The sequence below is a fragment of the Stegostoma tigrinum genome, chromosome 5 (genome assembly GCF_030684315.1).
Source record: "Stegostoma tigrinum isolate sSteTig4 chromosome 5, sSteTig4.hap1, whole genome shotgun sequence".
NCBI lineage: Eukaryota > Metazoa > Chordata > Chondrichthyes > Orectolobiformes > Stegostomatidae > Stegostoma > Stegostoma tigrinum.
The window spans coordinates 50,663,210-50,681,718 of record NC_081358.1 but is presented as its reverse complement, the minus strand read 5'-3'; the positions used below and the strand labels follow the sequence as shown (position 1 = coordinate 50,681,718).

Genomic DNA, 18,509 nt, shown 5'->3' with positions numbered 1-18,509 from the left:
TCCTGGGACCGTTATCATGAATCTTCTCAGAAAGAAGGGTCTAGGCCCGAAACATCAGCCTTCCTGCTCCTCTGATGCTTCTTGGCCTGCTGTCTTCATCCAGCTCTACACCTTGTTACCTCAGATTCTTCAGCATCTGCAGTTCCTATTATCTCTGAAACATTTCCTAGCTACCATCAGTTCTGAGACAGAGTTGTCCGACCTGAAATGTTAACTCTGATTTCTCTTCAGATGCTGCCGGACCAGCTGAGCTTTTCCAGCAACTTCTGTTTTTATTTCTGATTTACAGCGTCCGCGGTTCTTTCAGTTTCCCTTATATCCTGGTCCTTTATGGGCTGAATCTTATGTCCACGTAATATTTCTTTTTTTCTGTGTCCTCTACCATTTCCAGATAAAGTCTCCAGACTTGATCTTTGCGTGTACCCCTGGCCTGGTACATCTTGGCAACAATCTTGCTGTCTGTTCTAGCATTCGAAATAGGTTGGTGTTATAACCATAAGTGAAACATCCCCAGAAATATAGATCAAAGTGCAGTTTTGCTTTCTCAGTCATTGTCAAGCAGTAATCATCATACTAAAATTTGTGCTATATATGGCAATACTAGGAGTCATAATTTATGGTTATGAGATGAATTGTCATAATTTTCACTACGTACAGTTAATACATTTGTTTATTTAACAAACAGGAACCAGGGGAAACAGTACTTCACCTAGCTGTTCGAACTGCCGACCGAACCTCACTCCACCTAGTTGACTTCCTTGTACAGAATAGGTAAGAAATCACTCAGTGACAAATGCAAGTGTTTACTGTTAATATCCAATATCATCTTTTAACTCATCTTGATCATATTAATTATTTTGCAAGCTTTTGACAGTCGGGAGCTGCACAGAAATCAGTTAGGAGTCCGGCCTGTCAACAGTCAGGGATGCCCATTGAAATTAATCAACAGAGTGAGCCTTACGTCTGTTGTAGGAAAAGTTTTGGAAAGGATTATAAAAGATAGGATTTGTAATCATCTAGCAAGCAACGATTTGATTGGAGATAGACAACATGGATTCGTCAAGGGCACGTCGTGTCTCACAAACCTCATTGCATTTTTTGAGAAGGTGACCAAGTATGTGGATAAGGGCAGGGCAGTTGACGTGGTGTACATGGACTTCAGTAAATCCTTCGATAAGGCTCCACATGGTAGGCTATTGGACAAAATACGGAGGCGTGGGATTGAGGGAGATTTAGCAGTTTGGATTAGAAACTGGTTTTCTGTAAGAAGGCAACGAGTGGTGGTTGATGGAAAATATTCAGCCTGAAGTCCTGTTACTAGTGGTGTGCGACAAGGAGCTGTTTTGGGACCACTGCTGTTTGTCATTTTCATAAATGACTTGAACGCAGGCATAGGTGCATGGGTTAGTAAGTTTGCAGATGACACTAAAGTCGGTGGAGTGGTGAACACTGTGGAAGAATGTTGCAGGTTGCAGGGAGACTTGGATAAACTGCAGAATTGGGCTGAAAGGTGGGAAATGGTGTTCAATGAAGATAAATGTGAGGTGCTTCACTGTGGGAAGAATAATAGGAAGGCAGAATACTGGGTCATTGGAAAGATTCTTGGTAGTGTGGATGTGCAGACGGATCTTGGTGTCCATGTACTTAGATCTCTGAAAGTTGCCACCCTGGTTGATAGTGCCGTTAAGAAGGCACTCCACATTAGGAGCATTTAAACAGTCCTTGGATAAGCATATGGATGATGATGGGTTGGTGTAGGGGGATGGGCTTAGATTAGTTCACAGTCAGCGCAATATCGAGGGCTGAAGGGCCTGTTCTGCACTGTATTGTTCTATGTTCTATATATTTTTGGCTGTATAAACTTGATAGGCCAAAGGGCCATTTGTATAACTTTGAAACTGTGTACACTTGTCACATTGGGAGCATAATATGGCTAACATCCTGAACAGAAATGGATTCCGTTCCATCAATTTACAAGTCATTTGTGTTTGTTGAAGCCACATTTTGGAAGTCTGTGCTACTTTTTTTTTATTCATTTGAGGGGCATTTTGCTGGCTGGGCCATCATTTATTGCCTGTCCCTAGTTGCCCTTGAGAAAATGGTGGCGAGCTGCCTTCTTGAACCACTGCAGTCCATGTGCTGCAGGTAAACCCACAATGCTGTTAGCAGAGAGAATTCCAGGGCATGAATCTGCTGCCCTTGCCCTTCCATATGGAATTAGTCGTGTCTGAGGATTTTTGGTGAATTCTGCAGTGTATCTTGGTAGATATCACACATTGTTCCTGCTGACCGTCAGTGGTGGAGGGAGTGGGTGTTTATGAATGTGGTGCCAGTCAGCAGGCTATCTTGTCCTGGGTAATATCAAGCTTCTTAGATGTTGTTGGAATGTCACCCGCCCAGGAACGTGGGGAGAATTCCACTACACTTATGACTTGTGCCTTGTAGATAGGGCACAGGCTTGAGAAGCAGGAGGTGAGTAACCTGCCACAGTATTCTGAGCCTCTGGCCTGCTCTTAAGGCTGTTGTATTTTTATGGCAAGTCCAGTTGGATTTCTGATCAATGGTAATCACAAAGATGCTGATAGTGGGGGATTCATTGATGGCAATGTCGTTGAATATCACGTGTGGATTGAATGTCTCTTATTGAACGTGGTCATCAACCGACATTCATGTGGGAAGAATGTTACTTGCCACTTGTCAGCCCAAGCCTGGATGTTATCTAGGTTTTGCTGCATTTTGACTCAGACTGCATCAGTATGTGAAAAGCCGTGAATGGTGCTGAACCTTTTGCAATCATCGACAAGCACTCCCTTCTGACTTTATGATGGAGGGAACATCGTTGATGAAGCAGCTGAAAATGGTTGGACTTCAACAGTACCCTGAGGAACTCTGCAGAGATGTCAAGGAGTTGAGTTGACTGACCTCCAGAAAACACAACCATCATCCTGTGTGCCAGGTATGACTCGAACTAACAGAGTTTTCACCCAATTCTGATTAACTCCAGTTTTACTAGAATCATACTCAGTCAAGGGCTAACACTCTGATCTCACCTCTGGAATTCAGCTCTCTTGTCCGTATTTGAACCAAGTATAAAATTACGTCAGGAGCTGAGTGGCCCTGGTGGAACCCAAACAGGGCAACCATGAACAGGTTTTTGCTGTGCAGCTGCTGTTTGACACTGCTATTGGTGATACCTTCAATCACTTGACTCCTGATCCAGAATAGTCTAATGGGATGATAATTGACAATTGGATTTGTCGTACCTTTTCTGTACAAGACATATCTGGGCAATTGTCCACATTCTTAGGTAGATAACAGTGTTGTAGCCGTACTGAAACAGATTAGCTAGTTGTATGGCAAGTTCTGGGACACAGGTCTTGAGCCGTGTTACCAGAATGTTGGCATGGCCATAGCCTTTGCAATATACAGTGCCTCCAACCGTTTCATGATATTAATGTGAAGTGAATTGAATTAGCTGAAGACTAGCATCTGTGTTGCTGAGGAAACCACTGGAGGAGGCCATGATGGTTCATTCGTCCCCCGTAGCTGAAGTTGTTGCAAATGCTTCAGCTTTATCTTTTGCAGGGCTATTTGTGGAGCCTGTTCCTCCAGTGAGGAGTTTGACAGTTCGCCACCATCCACCAACCGGATATGGCACAGTTGCAGAGTTTAGATCTGATCCAGTGGTTGTGGGCTCACCTAGCTCTGTTTGTCCCTTGCTGCTTTAAACTTTTGGTACACAAGTAGTCCTGTTTTGTAGCTTCATCCAAGTTGACACCTCATTTTTAGATATGCCAGATGCTTGGCATTAGATCATAAGATATTGGAACAGTATTAGGCATTTCGGCCTATTGTGTCTTTTCTGCTGTTCAATCATGGTTGATATATTTTTCAACCCAATTCTCCTGTCTTCGTCCAGTACCCTTTGATCCTATCACTAATCAAGAACATATCTTTGACTGTCTTAAAGACACACAATGATTTGGCCTCCACAGCCTTCTGCGGCAATGAGTATCATAGACTCACCACTCTCTAGCTGAAGAAATTCCTCCTCATCTCAGTTCAAAAGGGTCATCCCCTCACTTGGAGGCTGTGCCCTTCGGTCCTAGTCTCTCCAACTAGTGAAAGCATCTTCATGTACACTGTATCCAGGCCTGTCAGTAATCTGTCGGTTTCAATCAGATCTGCCCTCATTCTTCTAAACTCTATTGAGTGCAGACTGAATCCTCTGCTGCTCTTCATATGACAAGTCCTTCAACCCTGGGATCATTCTTGAAAACCTCGTCTAGATTCCTTCCAAGGCCAGCATATCCTTCCTTAGATATAGGGTCCAAAACTGCTCACAATATTCTAAATGCCATCTGACAAGAGCCTTATACAGCCTCAGTATTACAGTATTACATGCTTGCTCTTGTATTCTACCCCTCTTGAAATGAATGCTGACATTGCAGTTGCTTTCCAAACTGCCAGGTGAAGCTAACAAAGTGTGGGGCTGGATGAACACAGCAGGCCAAGCAGCATCTCAGGAGTACAAAAGCTGACGTTTCGGGCCTAGACCCTTCATCAGAGAGGGTGATGAAGGGTCTCTGATGAAGGGTCTAGGCCCGAAACGTCAGCTTTTGTACTCCTGAGATGCTGCTTGGCCTGCTGTGTTCATCAGCTCCACACTTTGTTATCTTGGGAACTGCAGATGCTGGAGAATCCATTATCACTGCCAGGTGAAGCTGCTTGTTGAGTGGACAACATGCAGGGCATGAGGTTGCCAATTGTGTTGGGGTCTGATTCCACTGCTGCTGCAGTTTGCGTACAATGTCTCATGATACTCAGTCTTAAGTTGCTAGATCTGCCCAAAATCTGTCCCATTTAGCACGTGATAGTACCCACAACATAATGTAATGTGTTATCAGTTTGAAAGGGGGACATCGTCTCCCCAAGGACTATGCAGCGGTCATTCTTTTACCAATGCTGTAATGTATCTGTGGCATGCAGCTTGTTGAGGTCAAGTATGTATTTCCCTTTTATTTTGATTCTTTCATGATTTGACATAAATCCAGCCTAGCTGCAGTGTCCTTGGTCAGGTCCTGCATTGTCCAGGTTCTGATCAGTTCAATCAGTATTGCTGCTTTTGAGCCACTCTTTGCAGTGGGCATTGAAATCTTCTTTCCAACACGACATTCTGTGCCCTTGCCCCTCTCATTGTTTTTTCCAAGTGTCATTCACCATAGTGGAGCACAGAGTTATTAGCCAAGGGAGGATGGTAATTGTTAATAATATGGAGATTTCCTTGTTCATGTTTGATGCCATGAGATGTTGAGGACTCCCAGGGCAACTTCCTCCCAAAAGTATGCCACTGTCCCACTATCTCTACCAGGCTAGTCCTACTGGTGGGATATATGCTGGGCTAGTGATGGCAGTGTCTGAGACATTTGTAAGCTATACCTCTGTGAGAATATGTCAGACTGTTGCTTGACTAGTCTGTGAGACAGTTCTCCTAATTTTTGTGCTAGCCCCCAGATGTTAGTAAGGAGGATTTTATAGGGTCAGGACTGTTTATGCCATTGTCATTTCTGATCCTTCGGTTGATGCCAGGTACTGCATCCAGTTTTATTACTTTGTTGAGACTTGTTACAACTGAATGGCTGGCTAGACCATTTCAGCAGTTGAGAGTTCAATAAATTGCTGTATGTCCAAAATCTTTTCTAACAGCCTGCAGTGTTTTCATTGTCATTATTAGACTTTTAATCACAGATATATTTTGAATGCAAATTCCACCACGTGCTGTGGTCAGATCAAACCCGGTTCCCCAGAACATTATCTGAGTTTCTGGATTAATAGTCTAATGAGGATTCTCATGTTCCTGCTTTGTTTCCAGGGCTGGATGCATTACAAGGAGACAAAGGTTATCCTTTACAGCTTTAGCTGGTGATTCCATTATGCTACATCCTGTCTGATGCTGATCATAGATAACATGCTTCCCGTTCATCAACTAGTGCCATTAACAAGTAGATGATAGGCTTGCTGGAGATCATGTTCAGATGGTTGGATAGTTCTGGGGACTCCTGCAGCACACCACAAATGGAGTGTGCCACATAATTCTGACATTCGGCGTTGTGCTTACTTGGAGCAAAGAAGGGACATAAAGGACACTGAAGAGCTAGAAAACATTGGCTGTGTCATAGTTGAAGAAACAGCAAGAGGATCATCACCTTCAACGTTATACAGCAGTGGAGAGTCTGTGCAACAAGACAAACATGACTTAATTGGTACTCGATACAAATAGTTGTGAACTGGTGAAATGATTGCTCATTGACAGTGATTTTGATGCTGGTCACAAAGCAAGCACTCTCTTTTTGATCAGAGAAGCAAATGTAGCTTATATTTGTTCTTTCTTTTCTTTTGCTGTTGCTGAATAAAAGTGAAGGTTTTCAACCATCTGCAGGCTTTCTAGAATGTGATAATCCCACATAGAATAATAGATGTTCGACTATATTGGACATTGAGGAAAGAATATTGCCATCTTATACAGAATTCTATGATGGGATGAGGCTAAAGATAGTAACAATAGTTTGGTCCTCAAATGGCAATAAATGTGCACCTGTATTTGCAATGGTATGTCAGCTGTGTGATCTATGCCACCCTGAATAGTGTTTTTATTTGGTTCCCCTCTCACTACATGCACTGTAAAGTGTAACATGTGGCTGGCACCTGCGTGGCTGGTAGCACTTAATCAGCTGCATATCTAGGCTTTAAAAATGCAACAGTTCTGGGAGTCCAGTAAGTCCCAGTCATGCTACGTTTTTCTGCCTCTAGCATGGGGAAAGATAAGTGGGGTGCCGTTGAGACATGGTGTGTAGTTAACGAGACAATTTCTGGTAAAATTCAGTCCCAGTTTCTTCAACCACTCTTGAGATTGGATTTTCTCTATTCATTAATGCTGTACAATTTTTCTCATTTCAATAAACTAAGGATGTTATGTGATGCTGTCCATTTAACATTCACCTGATTATGTAGTTCAGCAGTGTAAGCCAGGTTAATGTAAACATTGTTAGTTAATTTCACATGACTTTGCTATATCTAATCTCTGTTATTTTTCACACAAGTATTGAAGTATAGCGTGCTAACATCCAATAGAGTGGTGTGATGCAGATATGTACCCTTGATTCCACAGGTGGTGACTAAACTGTTCTTAGTCATACTTTGTTGAAGAGACTTCCCACAGAAATTACTAAATTTAAGACTATATTATGTCCCAACATCACTTTGAGTGTCAGTTTATAGAGCAGTATTAAAAATTTCAGTGTTGAACAATCCCCAGTCTGGGGACCTTGAACATTCTAACAGGGAAGTTGTATAGTGAGAGGAGATTGTAAGAGAGAAAGGAAACCAAGGAAAATACATCCCTACATCATTTATTCACTTTGAAGAGTGAACAATAGAATTGTGTTATCTCAATATATATCACCTTCATAGAGTAATACAGCATGGAAACAGGCCCTTAGGCCTGAAGTGGTCCACGCTGACAATGGTGCCCACAGCGAGTTCCAATTGCATTTGGTCCATATCCCTCTAAATCCTTCCCATCCATGTACCTACCCAAATGCTTTTTAAATGTTTGTATTGTACCTGCCTCAACCACTTTCTCTGGCAGCCCATTTCCATTTATGCACCACTCTCTGCGTGAAGAAGTTGCCCCTGAAGTCCTCCTTAAATCTTTCCCCTCTCACCTTAAACCTACGCCCTCTAGTTTTCAATTCCGCATCCCTAGAGAAAGACTATACGCATTCACCCTATCTATGCCCTTCATGATTTTATACACTTCATTAAGATCCCCCCTTATTCTCCTATGTTCCAAGGAATAAAGTCCTATCCTGGCCAACCTCTCCCTATAACTCAGGCCTACTAGTCCTGGTAACATTGTCACAAATGTTCTTTGCACGCTTTCCGGTTTAACTATGCCTTCCTTATAACAGGGTGACCAAAATTGTTCAAAATACTTCAAGTGCGGCCTCAGCAACGACTAATACACCTGTAACATAACATCCCAATTCCTATACTCAATGCCTTGACCGATGAAGGTCAGCATGCTTTATGCCACCTTCAGCATCCTGTCTACCTGTGACGCTACTTTCAACGATCTATGTACTAGGCCCCTCTGTTTCACAACACTCTTCAGGACATTACCATTTACTGTGTAAGTTTGACTTTCCAATGTGCAACACCCTCATACTTATCTGTATTGAATTGCATTTGCCACTCTTCAGCGCTCTTCCCCATTTGATCCAGATCCTTCTGTAATTTTTGATAATTGATTTTATTTGCTATCAACGATACCTCCTAATTTTGTATCATCCTCAAACTTACTATTCTTATTCAAACTTATTTATTTGATAAAACAAAATAATTTGTATCGGTATTTTCTTAACATTTATTTTCATATATAGTGGTAATCTGGACAAGCCAACTGCAAAAGGAAACACTGCTGTACATTACTGCTGCATGTTCGATAAAGTAGAATGTTTAAAATTGCTTCTTCGGGGCAAACCAAGTTTAAATCTAGGTGAGTGTAATGTTGGTGATTTTTGAATTGCATTTTCCTTTTGCCTTAGATTACCACCAGAGCCGAGGAAATGACATGTCCTTGTTCCACTATGCAGAGTTCAGCTCAAGCGATGTGGCAAAATGTTACCAAAATCAAAACTGCTCAATCAACAGAAATTGTTAAAACTCAGCAGGTTTGGCAGCATTTGTGGAGACAAAGCAGAGTTAACATTGTTTCTGATTTCCAACATTCACAGTTCTTTTTGCCTTTTGCAAAGCTACATAGTGTCCATTCTATCCTTGTTACAATATCATTAGCAAAAAACTACAAAATTAAATGTGGAATATAATTTAGATCAGTTCAAAAATTTAAGTTTATTTTTAAATTGGCAGTCTCATTTTATACATTCATTCTTCTTTACTAGCTCCTATTCTCTTTTGCTATCCTAAAAACTAACTTGAAAATCTTCCATTTATCTTCATTCATTAACATCATGGTTCTCACTATCCATTTTGCAAAATGAACAGATTGAGTTAAGAATACTTGAATCAGTCTTTGAGAGACATCAAAACCACAATTTTCAACCATTTGAAGGTCCACGTGCTGCAGATTGACAAATTGGCAGCTCCTGTGAACCTGTAGTACCAAAATTGGTGCGATTGAGTTAAAGCAACTGAAAATGTTAGAAAGTATACTTTAAGGGAAATAAGCCCTTCTCATTGTACAGAGATAATGGGAACTGCAGATGCTGGAGAATCCAAGATAACAAAGTGTGAAGCTGGATGAACACAGCAGGCCGAGCAGCATCTAAGGAGCACAAAAGCTGACGTTTTGGGCCTAGACCCTTCATCTGATTGTACAGAGCCAGTTTCTTAAAATAGTCAAGAAAAAAACATGCTCATTAGCTTGGACGTGCAACCAAAGCCTGAGGATTGGTGAAGGAGGAGAGAAAAAAATCCAAGGACTTATGTATGAGGTCACAACCTAGATGACGTACACATGGAAGCTTGAAATTGGGAATAGTTGATATAACTGTACATTAAAAAAACTCCCACAAATTTTCTTTTATTGGTGCAGTATCCTGATGCTTGTAACCCTAGTGTGTTGGCTAAGCTGTAGGCTGACATTAAAGGACTAAAGACAAGTAGAAAACAAAAACCACCAAATGTGGAGAAATCAATGGTTAGTAAAAGTGGTGAATTAATGAGTTCACCATCAGTCTTGCATGATCTCAGTATATAAATGGAAGTCCAGGGTCCTTATGGAACAAAAATAGTGTCCATACCTTTGAGCCAAGATGCTAAGGTTCAAGTCCCAACTGCTCTAGAGCTGACTTATAACATCAGTAAAGAAGTTGATTGGAAAATATCTAAAATAGACGTCCAGAAATGAGCACTTTTAGTGGACCACCTGAAGAGCATCATTTTACTCAGAGTATCATTGAAACCAAAAATGCATTTCTATAATCTCCCCCAAAGGCTTTATTGGAAAATTGTTTTCTAGTGTGAGAAAATTGACTGAATTGCATTTTTGTGTTTGCTGTCATCTTATGTATTTTGCACTGGATTTATTTCACACACAGTAAACCAAGGTGGAGAAACAGCCCTAGATATAGCGAGAAGATTGCAGCGTCCACAGTGTGAAGAATTGGTAAGGAACGGTTCTCCTTAATACATTCAAATTCATTCCTGTTTCACAGGATTTCTTATCCAACCATAGTGTTTGAAGAAATGTCTAATCTACTAGAAGTGATCCAATCAATTTGCTGAATATACTTATCCAGCTATTGACTGAGTACAGCAGAAAGATTGCTGTATTTTTCCAGTATTACATAAACATCGTATCACGTCCAACCAGAATTTTCAAAGCACATTCTGAATATACATAGGTTCACTTTCTCGAACATTTATTATGTTTATTTAGAGCTTGACATTAGGATAATGAGCGGCAACATTTTTTTCCGTTAATTGCATGAAGGATAGATTCTCCTTCACTTGAAGATTGTGTTTTCCTGCAATTAACAGAACAGGCCCACTTCACCTAGCAAAACTATGGTATTGCAACTCAGCACGTGTTAGAAGATGATGCTTCATAGTTCTTGAAGAATGTTACAGTTCCACAATCACAAATTATTTGTAAAAAATCTGCACCTCTGTGCTCTACTCTGAAGTTCATACATAACCTAGGTTACCAGATATTTGTGAGAGAAGTGGACATAATGAAATATATTATTTTAATGTATTTATGTGTGTGTGTGTGCACGCGCGCACGAACGCATATCTATCTAAATAGGAACAAACCCTTACAACCATCATGCACAGTCAAAAATGCAGTCGGTAACTTTGGACTCACGAGGCAGGCACCAGTCATTCATGTGACTTATGCTACAGAAAATTCAACTGCGATAACCATTGCACGAGATTTACACATACTTATTTGGAGTTTTGGACAGCATTCCAAAGAAAGGCTGTGATCAACATTATGGTTCTCCCCTACCTTTAGATCTGCCTTTTCATAGCCACCTTGTTCTAATGTGTTGGGAACTTTCTACAACTGATAACACAACACACACTTTTTCACTGTCATGAGGGTTAACCTCCTGTGAAATGAGTGCTGGTCAGACCGTTCATTATAAGAATTGAATTAGATTGATTATTGTCATATGCTCACGTGAGGACAGTGAAAAGTTTACAATTTGACACAGCACCATCAAAGATGCACTACCTTTGTTTTCCCCATCACTACCAACGTTGCATGGCAATAGGATGTGTGTATGAATGTCTTGGTTAGTTGTGACTTTTTTAAAGATCACGCTACTAAGCTACAAGTATTTCTGTGATTAGAGCCTCTGTGACTTTAACAGAGACACACAGTCTGAGATAGTTCATGGGTCAGTGGGTCCAATGGTTCAGAAGCAAGGACGGGGGAGTGGCTTTTCCCCTTCCCAATTCTAAATTTCTTGATTAGGCACAGAATGTCTGACGATGGGGAACTCCCCTGTGAAGCCTCAAATGCTATTTGTTGAATAACCGTTTAGGAGGTACAGGAAGGTACCCGAGTCCCTTTAGAACATTACCCATTGTTATGCGTTTGTGGATTCAATGGCTTGAAGCTGTTCATTAATAATTCTAATTTCCCTTTTCTGCACTGACAGGTAGCATTCCCACTTTGAGCCTTCCTGTCCTCAGCTTAAATGGAGTGGATTTCACAATACCAGTAATACTATGCTCGATTCTCTCTGTGCTACTCCTAACGACCATTCCGCCATAGTGGCCACTGTCTACAATAAATGCAGGCCGATACAACACATCAGGAAAATAAGTTTTAGGCTCCATTTTTTGAAAAAAATCTGAAAAGGCAGGCAGAAGGATAATTTCCACAGGCATTCTGAAGACATCCAGCTCTACATCTCTTCCATCTTAATACTTTAGACATAGTTGTCAGAAGTAAAGAACCAAAATTTCAACCATGTGCATGTTGAATAATCTAACAGTGCAGAATGATTGAAAACTTAATAGTACTAAAGAAGATGCTCCCCCTTCAGTCTCGAAATGCTGATTGAATGGGCTGTAAACCTGACAGTTTCGGTTATTTAACATGGAATTTTTAGATAACAAATATTGATGCAAGCCTAAGCAGTGCATTTATATGGCTCCTCTTACATTTACTAAATTAATTTAAATGGCATGTTTATTTAGGTGGAAAGTGCAATGTTTTTGAGCAGGAAGTGTTTGTCTTTCCATCCCTAGGAGAAGAGTATTTAGTAATTAGAGGTATAAGTATGGAAATATTCTGTTATAAAAGCATTTCATTTGACCACTTGCACATAGTCTGATATTTTTATATTAATTTCAGATCAGTCAAGCTTCCTTAGGAAAAATTAATCCTCATGTTCACGTAGAATATGAGTGGCAGTTACGGCAAGAAGAAATTGATGAAAGTGATGATGACTTGGATGTAAAGGTGAGAACACGGAATATACAATATGGAAGCAAGTTATTTTTTAGTCCATCAAACAGCACAGTTTTAACATTCTGTTGTGCATTATTTGATGGACACATTGAAACACATACAGATATCTACTTCTAATAGTTGTGAATAGCATGTAAAACAAGACAATTCTAGAGAGATGGAGAAAGTTATCTCTTAAACTGTTTTTTAAAACAGTATTTTAGGGATATATTTTATAAGTGTGATTTAGTCAGTTATATATCACAATTTATTTTCAGTTTTGAATTTTGAATTAGTGAAATCTGGATTTTATGGGTGTTCAAAGAGTTAATGATTAACTTGCAGGTATTTCAGTAGACATGGTGATTTCTTTTGAAACATCTTGAACGAATAGCCTTCAGAACATATGCTTCATTTACTTTAGGAGGGGTTACTACCAAGCAATTGTGCATCAATATTTTGTTTGGAAGACCTGAATTTTTTTTTTAATTTAAGAGAAATTCCCATAGCTTGATACAAGGGCTTCTTTTACTTTTCAGTTTTGGGAAGTTCTGCAGAAGTCCTTGGGAAAAGATGAATGTGTAATGTAATACTCCTGAGAAAGAAAGGTAGTAAAACTAGATTACCTTAGAGTAGGGTGTTTAGTGTTAGTTCCAAACTGAGTGTTTGAATAAAACCCTGATGAGGTTATTTGAACTAAGTGAAAGCAGCAAGAAAAGGCTTTCAACTTTTCCAGACTGGGAGTTGAAATAACAGTTTACCTTCCGCCTAGTGATAATGGGAACTGCAGATGCTGGAGAATCCAAGATAATAAAGTGTGAAGCTGGATGAACACAGCAGGCCGAGCAGCATCTCAGGAGCACAAACGCTGACGTTTCGGGCCTAGACCCTTCATCAGAGAGGGGGATGGGGTGAGGGTTCTCACCCATCCTTTCCTCCCCCCCCGCAAGCCGCATCTCCATTTCCTACCTACTAACCTCATCCCACCTCCTTGACCTGTCTGTCTTCCCTGGACTGACCTATCCCCTCCCTACCTCCCCGCCTATACTCTCCTCTCCACCTATCTTCTTTTCTCTCCATCTTCAGTCCGCCTCCCCCTCTCTCCCTATTTATTCCAGAACCCTCACCCCATGCCCCTCTCTGATGAAGGGCCTAGGCCCGAAACATCAGCTTTTGTGCTCCTGAGATGCTGCTTGGCCTGCTGTGTTCATCCAGCCTCACACTTTATTATCTTACCTTCTGCCAATCAAGGTCTTAGAAAAATACAATAATCTGTGTTGTGAGTGAACATGGAATACTCTTGGTTGCTGTCAAGGGAATATCTTGCCATCAAAGGGATTATATTTCTACCATGTATTTCAAAATCTTTGAAGGCATATTACATGTAATTAGTTTGGTTTATTGTATTTTTACCTGAACTTCTTTTGCTTAATAAACTTCTGTTTTATTGTTGAAACCAAGTCTGAAACATTGCATGATTATGTTTCTGTGAGATGCACGTCATAACAGCAAACACAAAATAAAATCGATCAATCAAGGCAGACGCCAGTCTAACATCTGACTTGTCCGGTAATAACATCAATTGGAATTATAATGATGAATTCAGTTGAAGAATGATCTGTGGACGTGATTTGTCCTGAACAAGATGGCTGAATTTTTGAATGAATATAGAAAATAGATTCTGCATTGAAGGAAAATTTTCAATTGCTGTCTGATAGATCTTAGGATAATAGCATTATTTAATGTGGTGCTGAGCCATAAGTATCAGGAGCTCCTTTTAACCTGATACTCGGTATGTGATAAATTGGCTGATGTAGCTGGGATTGTAGTTGAAGTATAACAGTCCACTTAAAAGGATCGTTGGAAGTTTTCACCACTGAAGTAATAATTTCCCAGTACTTGAGATATTACTTGAATAGAATGCAGGAAGCAAAATCAGTTAGTTAACGATTGCATGAAGATGGCAGAGTCTGATCTTCAACTTCCTGTTTACTAATTTAAATGGAGGACATTTCAGAAAATGTCCAGTATGGTTGAAAAATCCATCTCATTTGAGTTTTTATTCTCAACAAAATCCAGGCATAGGTACACTGAGAAAATACTATTAAATATATACTCTAGTCCTGTGCCTCCTTACTGGCAGGAAGAGTGCACCCTACTGAATGTCAGTATCAGTACTATGTGCTATAAATACTACATGAAATAGGAGCAAGGGAACTTACAGATGATAGATTTGCAAAATAATTAATCAGCTCATGCTTTCCTGATCCGATTAAAACTATGGGCAGAATTTTCTAGGCTTCTGAATGACATGGGCTATGATGAGATTTGTAAGTACAATCAGATCAGAAGTCCAGCAAGACTAATTATTCAGTTGAGAGTATGTCACTCAATCTGTTCTTCTTTTTACAAGTGACAAACTGTGTTCCTGGCTCAGCAGTGACAAGTTGCCATTTAAAGGGGCTTATTTCAGTTGGACAATCAGCCATGATCGTGAAGAAAAGCAGAGCAGGCTCAAAGGCTGAATGGCCTCTTCCTGTTCCTATCTTCTATGTTTCCATCACTGGATAAGCCTCTTGTTAACAAGCTAACTCACGTTGTAAACTTTCCATATTAAGCAGAGGTTCACCTGCACATCTGCCAATGTGGTATACTGTATCCATTGTACCCGGTGTGGCTCCCTCTACATTGGGGAAACCAAGCGGAGACTTGGGGACTGCTTTGCAGAACGCCTCTGCTCGGTTCGCAATAAACAACTGCACCTCCCAGTCGCGAACCATTTCCACTCCCCCTCCCATTCTTTAGATGATATGTCCATAGTGGGCCTCCTGCAGTGCCACAATGATGCCACCCGAAGGTTGCAGGAACAGCAACTCATATTCCGCTTGGGAACCCTGCAGCCCAATAGTATCATTGTGGACTTCACCAGCTTCAAAATCTCCCCTTCCCCCCACTGCATCCCAAAACCAGCCCAGTTCGTCCCCTCCCCCCACTGCACCACACAACCAGCCCAGCTCTTCCCCTCCACCCACTGCATCCCAAAACCAGTCCAACCTGTCTCTGCCTCCCTAACCTGTTCTTCCTCTCACCCATTCCTTCCTCCCATCTCAAGCCACACCTCCATCTCCTACCTACTAACCTCATCCCACCTCCTTGACCTGTCTGTCTTCTCTGGACTGACCTACCCCTCCCTACCTCCCCACCTATACTCTCCTCTCCACCCATCTTCTTTTCTCTCCATCTTCGGTTCGCCTCCCCCTCTCTCCCTATTTATTCCAGAACCCTCACCCCATCCCCCTCTCTGATGAAGGGTCTAGACCCGAAACGTCAGCTTTTGTGCTCCTGAGATGCTGCTTGGCCTGCTGTGTTCATCCAGCCTCACATTTTATTATCTTGGTATCTCCAGCATTTGCAGCTCCCATTAAATATTCAGCTTCCCATTTTGCCAACAAGCCAGATACCAAGCAAACTCATCATGGAAATCAGAAGAGGTAGCATCTGAATTCAATTCGCAGTTTGTTTCAAAGTCGTCCTTCATTGGGTATCTGGCACCAACTTCTCTGGGTATGCTTTGAGTACTGGCCACATGCACCCATCTAAGGACCTGATTTGTGCCAGCTTCTAAGAACTCTCTCAATGCAAATTTTGATCCACTTACAGATCTGCCCTTCAGTGCACCTTGGGCTGCACCAGTAAATCATCATAATGATGCAACAGAGATACTGCGCATTCAGGACATACACCAAGTTCATGGATTGGACCAGGCTGCATCTCTGTGCTCTTCGTTTATCGTCATTGTTTATTGTTTATTGCTTGCTCACTCTGGACCAAACTGGATGCTCACAACATCTTTGCCGTACTTTTTTGCATTTCATTGGCTCAACCATAGATACCAGGCTTGTCTTGCCTCACTATTTAGCGTAGGCACAAAGGAGGGAAGCTTGTCATGCTTGTTAGCAGCTTAAGCCAAATCAAGGGGGATAATTTTCAGTTGGGAATTCCAACACAAATAAGTCACCGGCAGCCTCTGATACCAGTTCATGGATTTGGAAATGGTCATTCAGCCACTTGGCGTGGATGAATTCAGAAAGCTTTCAACGTACAGGATGGGGAGCCAAATGTGTGGCAGCCCACTACCTGTTTATAGTCTTTCTGCCCTATCAGGGGCCATTTTCCTCCTGAAATGAGGATGAGACATATTAAGGGAGATGCAAGTAGGTGACAGTGCTGTTACCATTGGTTCAAGGCGAGTCTCCAGCAAATGATGAAGCAATGCAAAGAGCATGCAGGATTGGTTGTACTGTGCATTAGGGTGGGTAAGAGAATGTGAGAGAAGAACTTTAGGCAGTATTGAGAGTAACGGAGCATGTGCTTGTTTAGGAGGCGTGCAGAGTAGTAGAGATACAATGAATGTGAAAAATCAGACGGAAGATGATGGCACTTAAGCTGGCAGAGGGGCCTTCTTCCGACAGTACTGTGCATTCCTCCAGACAGTTGAGACTGCACTAACCCAGTTTTCAACCTCAGATCAGGCTGGCATGATCTGATTTCATCCTGTGCTGCTGGTGTTAGCAGAAAAGGCAATCCCGCCTCTGCTCCAATCCTTCCAACAAGACCTCCAGTTACCTGACCACAAAGTGGGACATCGATTTCATCCTGACTGCCATGTCCGGAGCAAATGTTGGTAACTGTGCACGGGAGCTATGGACTGACAGTGCTTGCTCAGGCTTTTAAAAAATTATGCAAGCACAAGGGATGCCAGTGAATTTTGAGATATCCACTGAGTGGCAAATTGTTCTAAGAACAGTGTGTAGTAACATGGGGCCCAGAATTGAATGAGAGCATGCTACTTTTATGGCAGCATGGTGGCACAGTAGTTAACACTGTTATCTCATAGCACCAGGCACCTGGGATTGATTCCAGTCTTGGGCACCTGTCCATGTGGAGTTTGCATGTTCTCCCAGTGTCTTCATGGGTTTCCACCAGATGCTCCAGTTTCCTCCCGCAGTTTGAAGGTGTTCAGGCTAGATGGACTAGCTATGCTAAATTGCCCCATAATGTCCAGGGATGTGTAGTCTATGTGGATTAACCATGGTAAATGCAGGGTTATGGCAATAGTGGGGATGGGTCTGGGTGGGATGCTGCCCAGATGGTAAGTGCCAAATGTATGAGCGGAATGGCCTCTTGGGATTCTATACCATAATAGATCTAGGTAGCTAGCTGATGAGGTGAGATTGGTAAGATTTGGAGACAAACTCGCTACGTTTTGCAGATGGAAATTCCTCATAAACTCGACACAACTTGGACTTAGTCTAGAAAGTGTAACTTGGAGCCCTATATTTTGAATAAAATAAGAAGTAATAATTTTAACTGTCACAGCAGATAGCACATCAGTCAGTACAATACTGCACTGTGCAGTAGATCAAGATTATTAGCTCAGGCTTTAAGTTGCGTCTCCCTTTACAACATGACTCTTCAAGTTGTGAATGTCTCCAGTAAGCCTAAACTCCTGAACTAGGTAGCATATTTACAAATAATTTTGCATAATTCCAGGGTTATGTAATGATTTTAATTGTTTGATTAACCAGTAGACCAACACTGGCTCCTATATCCGAGTAGAAATAAAAGTTGAATAATAAATTATAGGAAGACAAGACTCCTTCCCAATTTTATAAGACATGGTTCAAATGTGATGGAAATTTGATTTGATCAAGAGTTTATCTTTTATGTAATTATAATCCTGGAAAAGAATAGTGTCTAAGAGGGAATATATTTATTTGAAGAAGTGTTGTCTTTCTTAGTTGTAACTATGTAATTGAGATACGTTTGGCCCAAAAATCACTGTCACATATACAGCAAAAAATCCAATCTTAACAACCCAAATTTAAAACTATTCATTAAATATAAATACTTCTGTGGAAAAATAAACACTTAAAATTGAATATGTGTCAGATGCAGAGATTTTTCATCTTTGAGTAACTCTCATCATCATTTCAACAGAGATGGACTCTATCTCAGA

The 18,509-nt window shown here is 41.2% G+C and overlaps 1 protein-coding gene across 10 annotated transcripts in view; it reads left to right on the top strand.

The window, feature by feature from the left end:
- LOC125451568 (arf-GAP with SH3 domain, ANK repeat and PH domain-containing protein 1-like) overlaps positions 1–18,509 on the top strand; it is a 313,433-nt gene that overhangs the window by 252,795 nt on the left and 42,129 nt on the right. For all 10 annotated transcript variants that reach the window (XM_059645972.1, XM_059645968.1, XM_059645973.1 and 7 more), the window contains 4 exons: positions 686–771; positions 8,442–8,557; positions 10,122–10,189; positions 12,395–12,502. In XM_059645972.1, the coding sequence (XP_059501955.1) occupies positions 686–771; positions 8,442–8,557; positions 10,122–10,189; positions 12,395–12,502 (378 nt within the window). The remainder of the gene's footprint in view (positions 1–685; positions 772–8,441; positions 8,558–10,121; positions 10,190–12,394; positions 12,503–18,509) is intronic.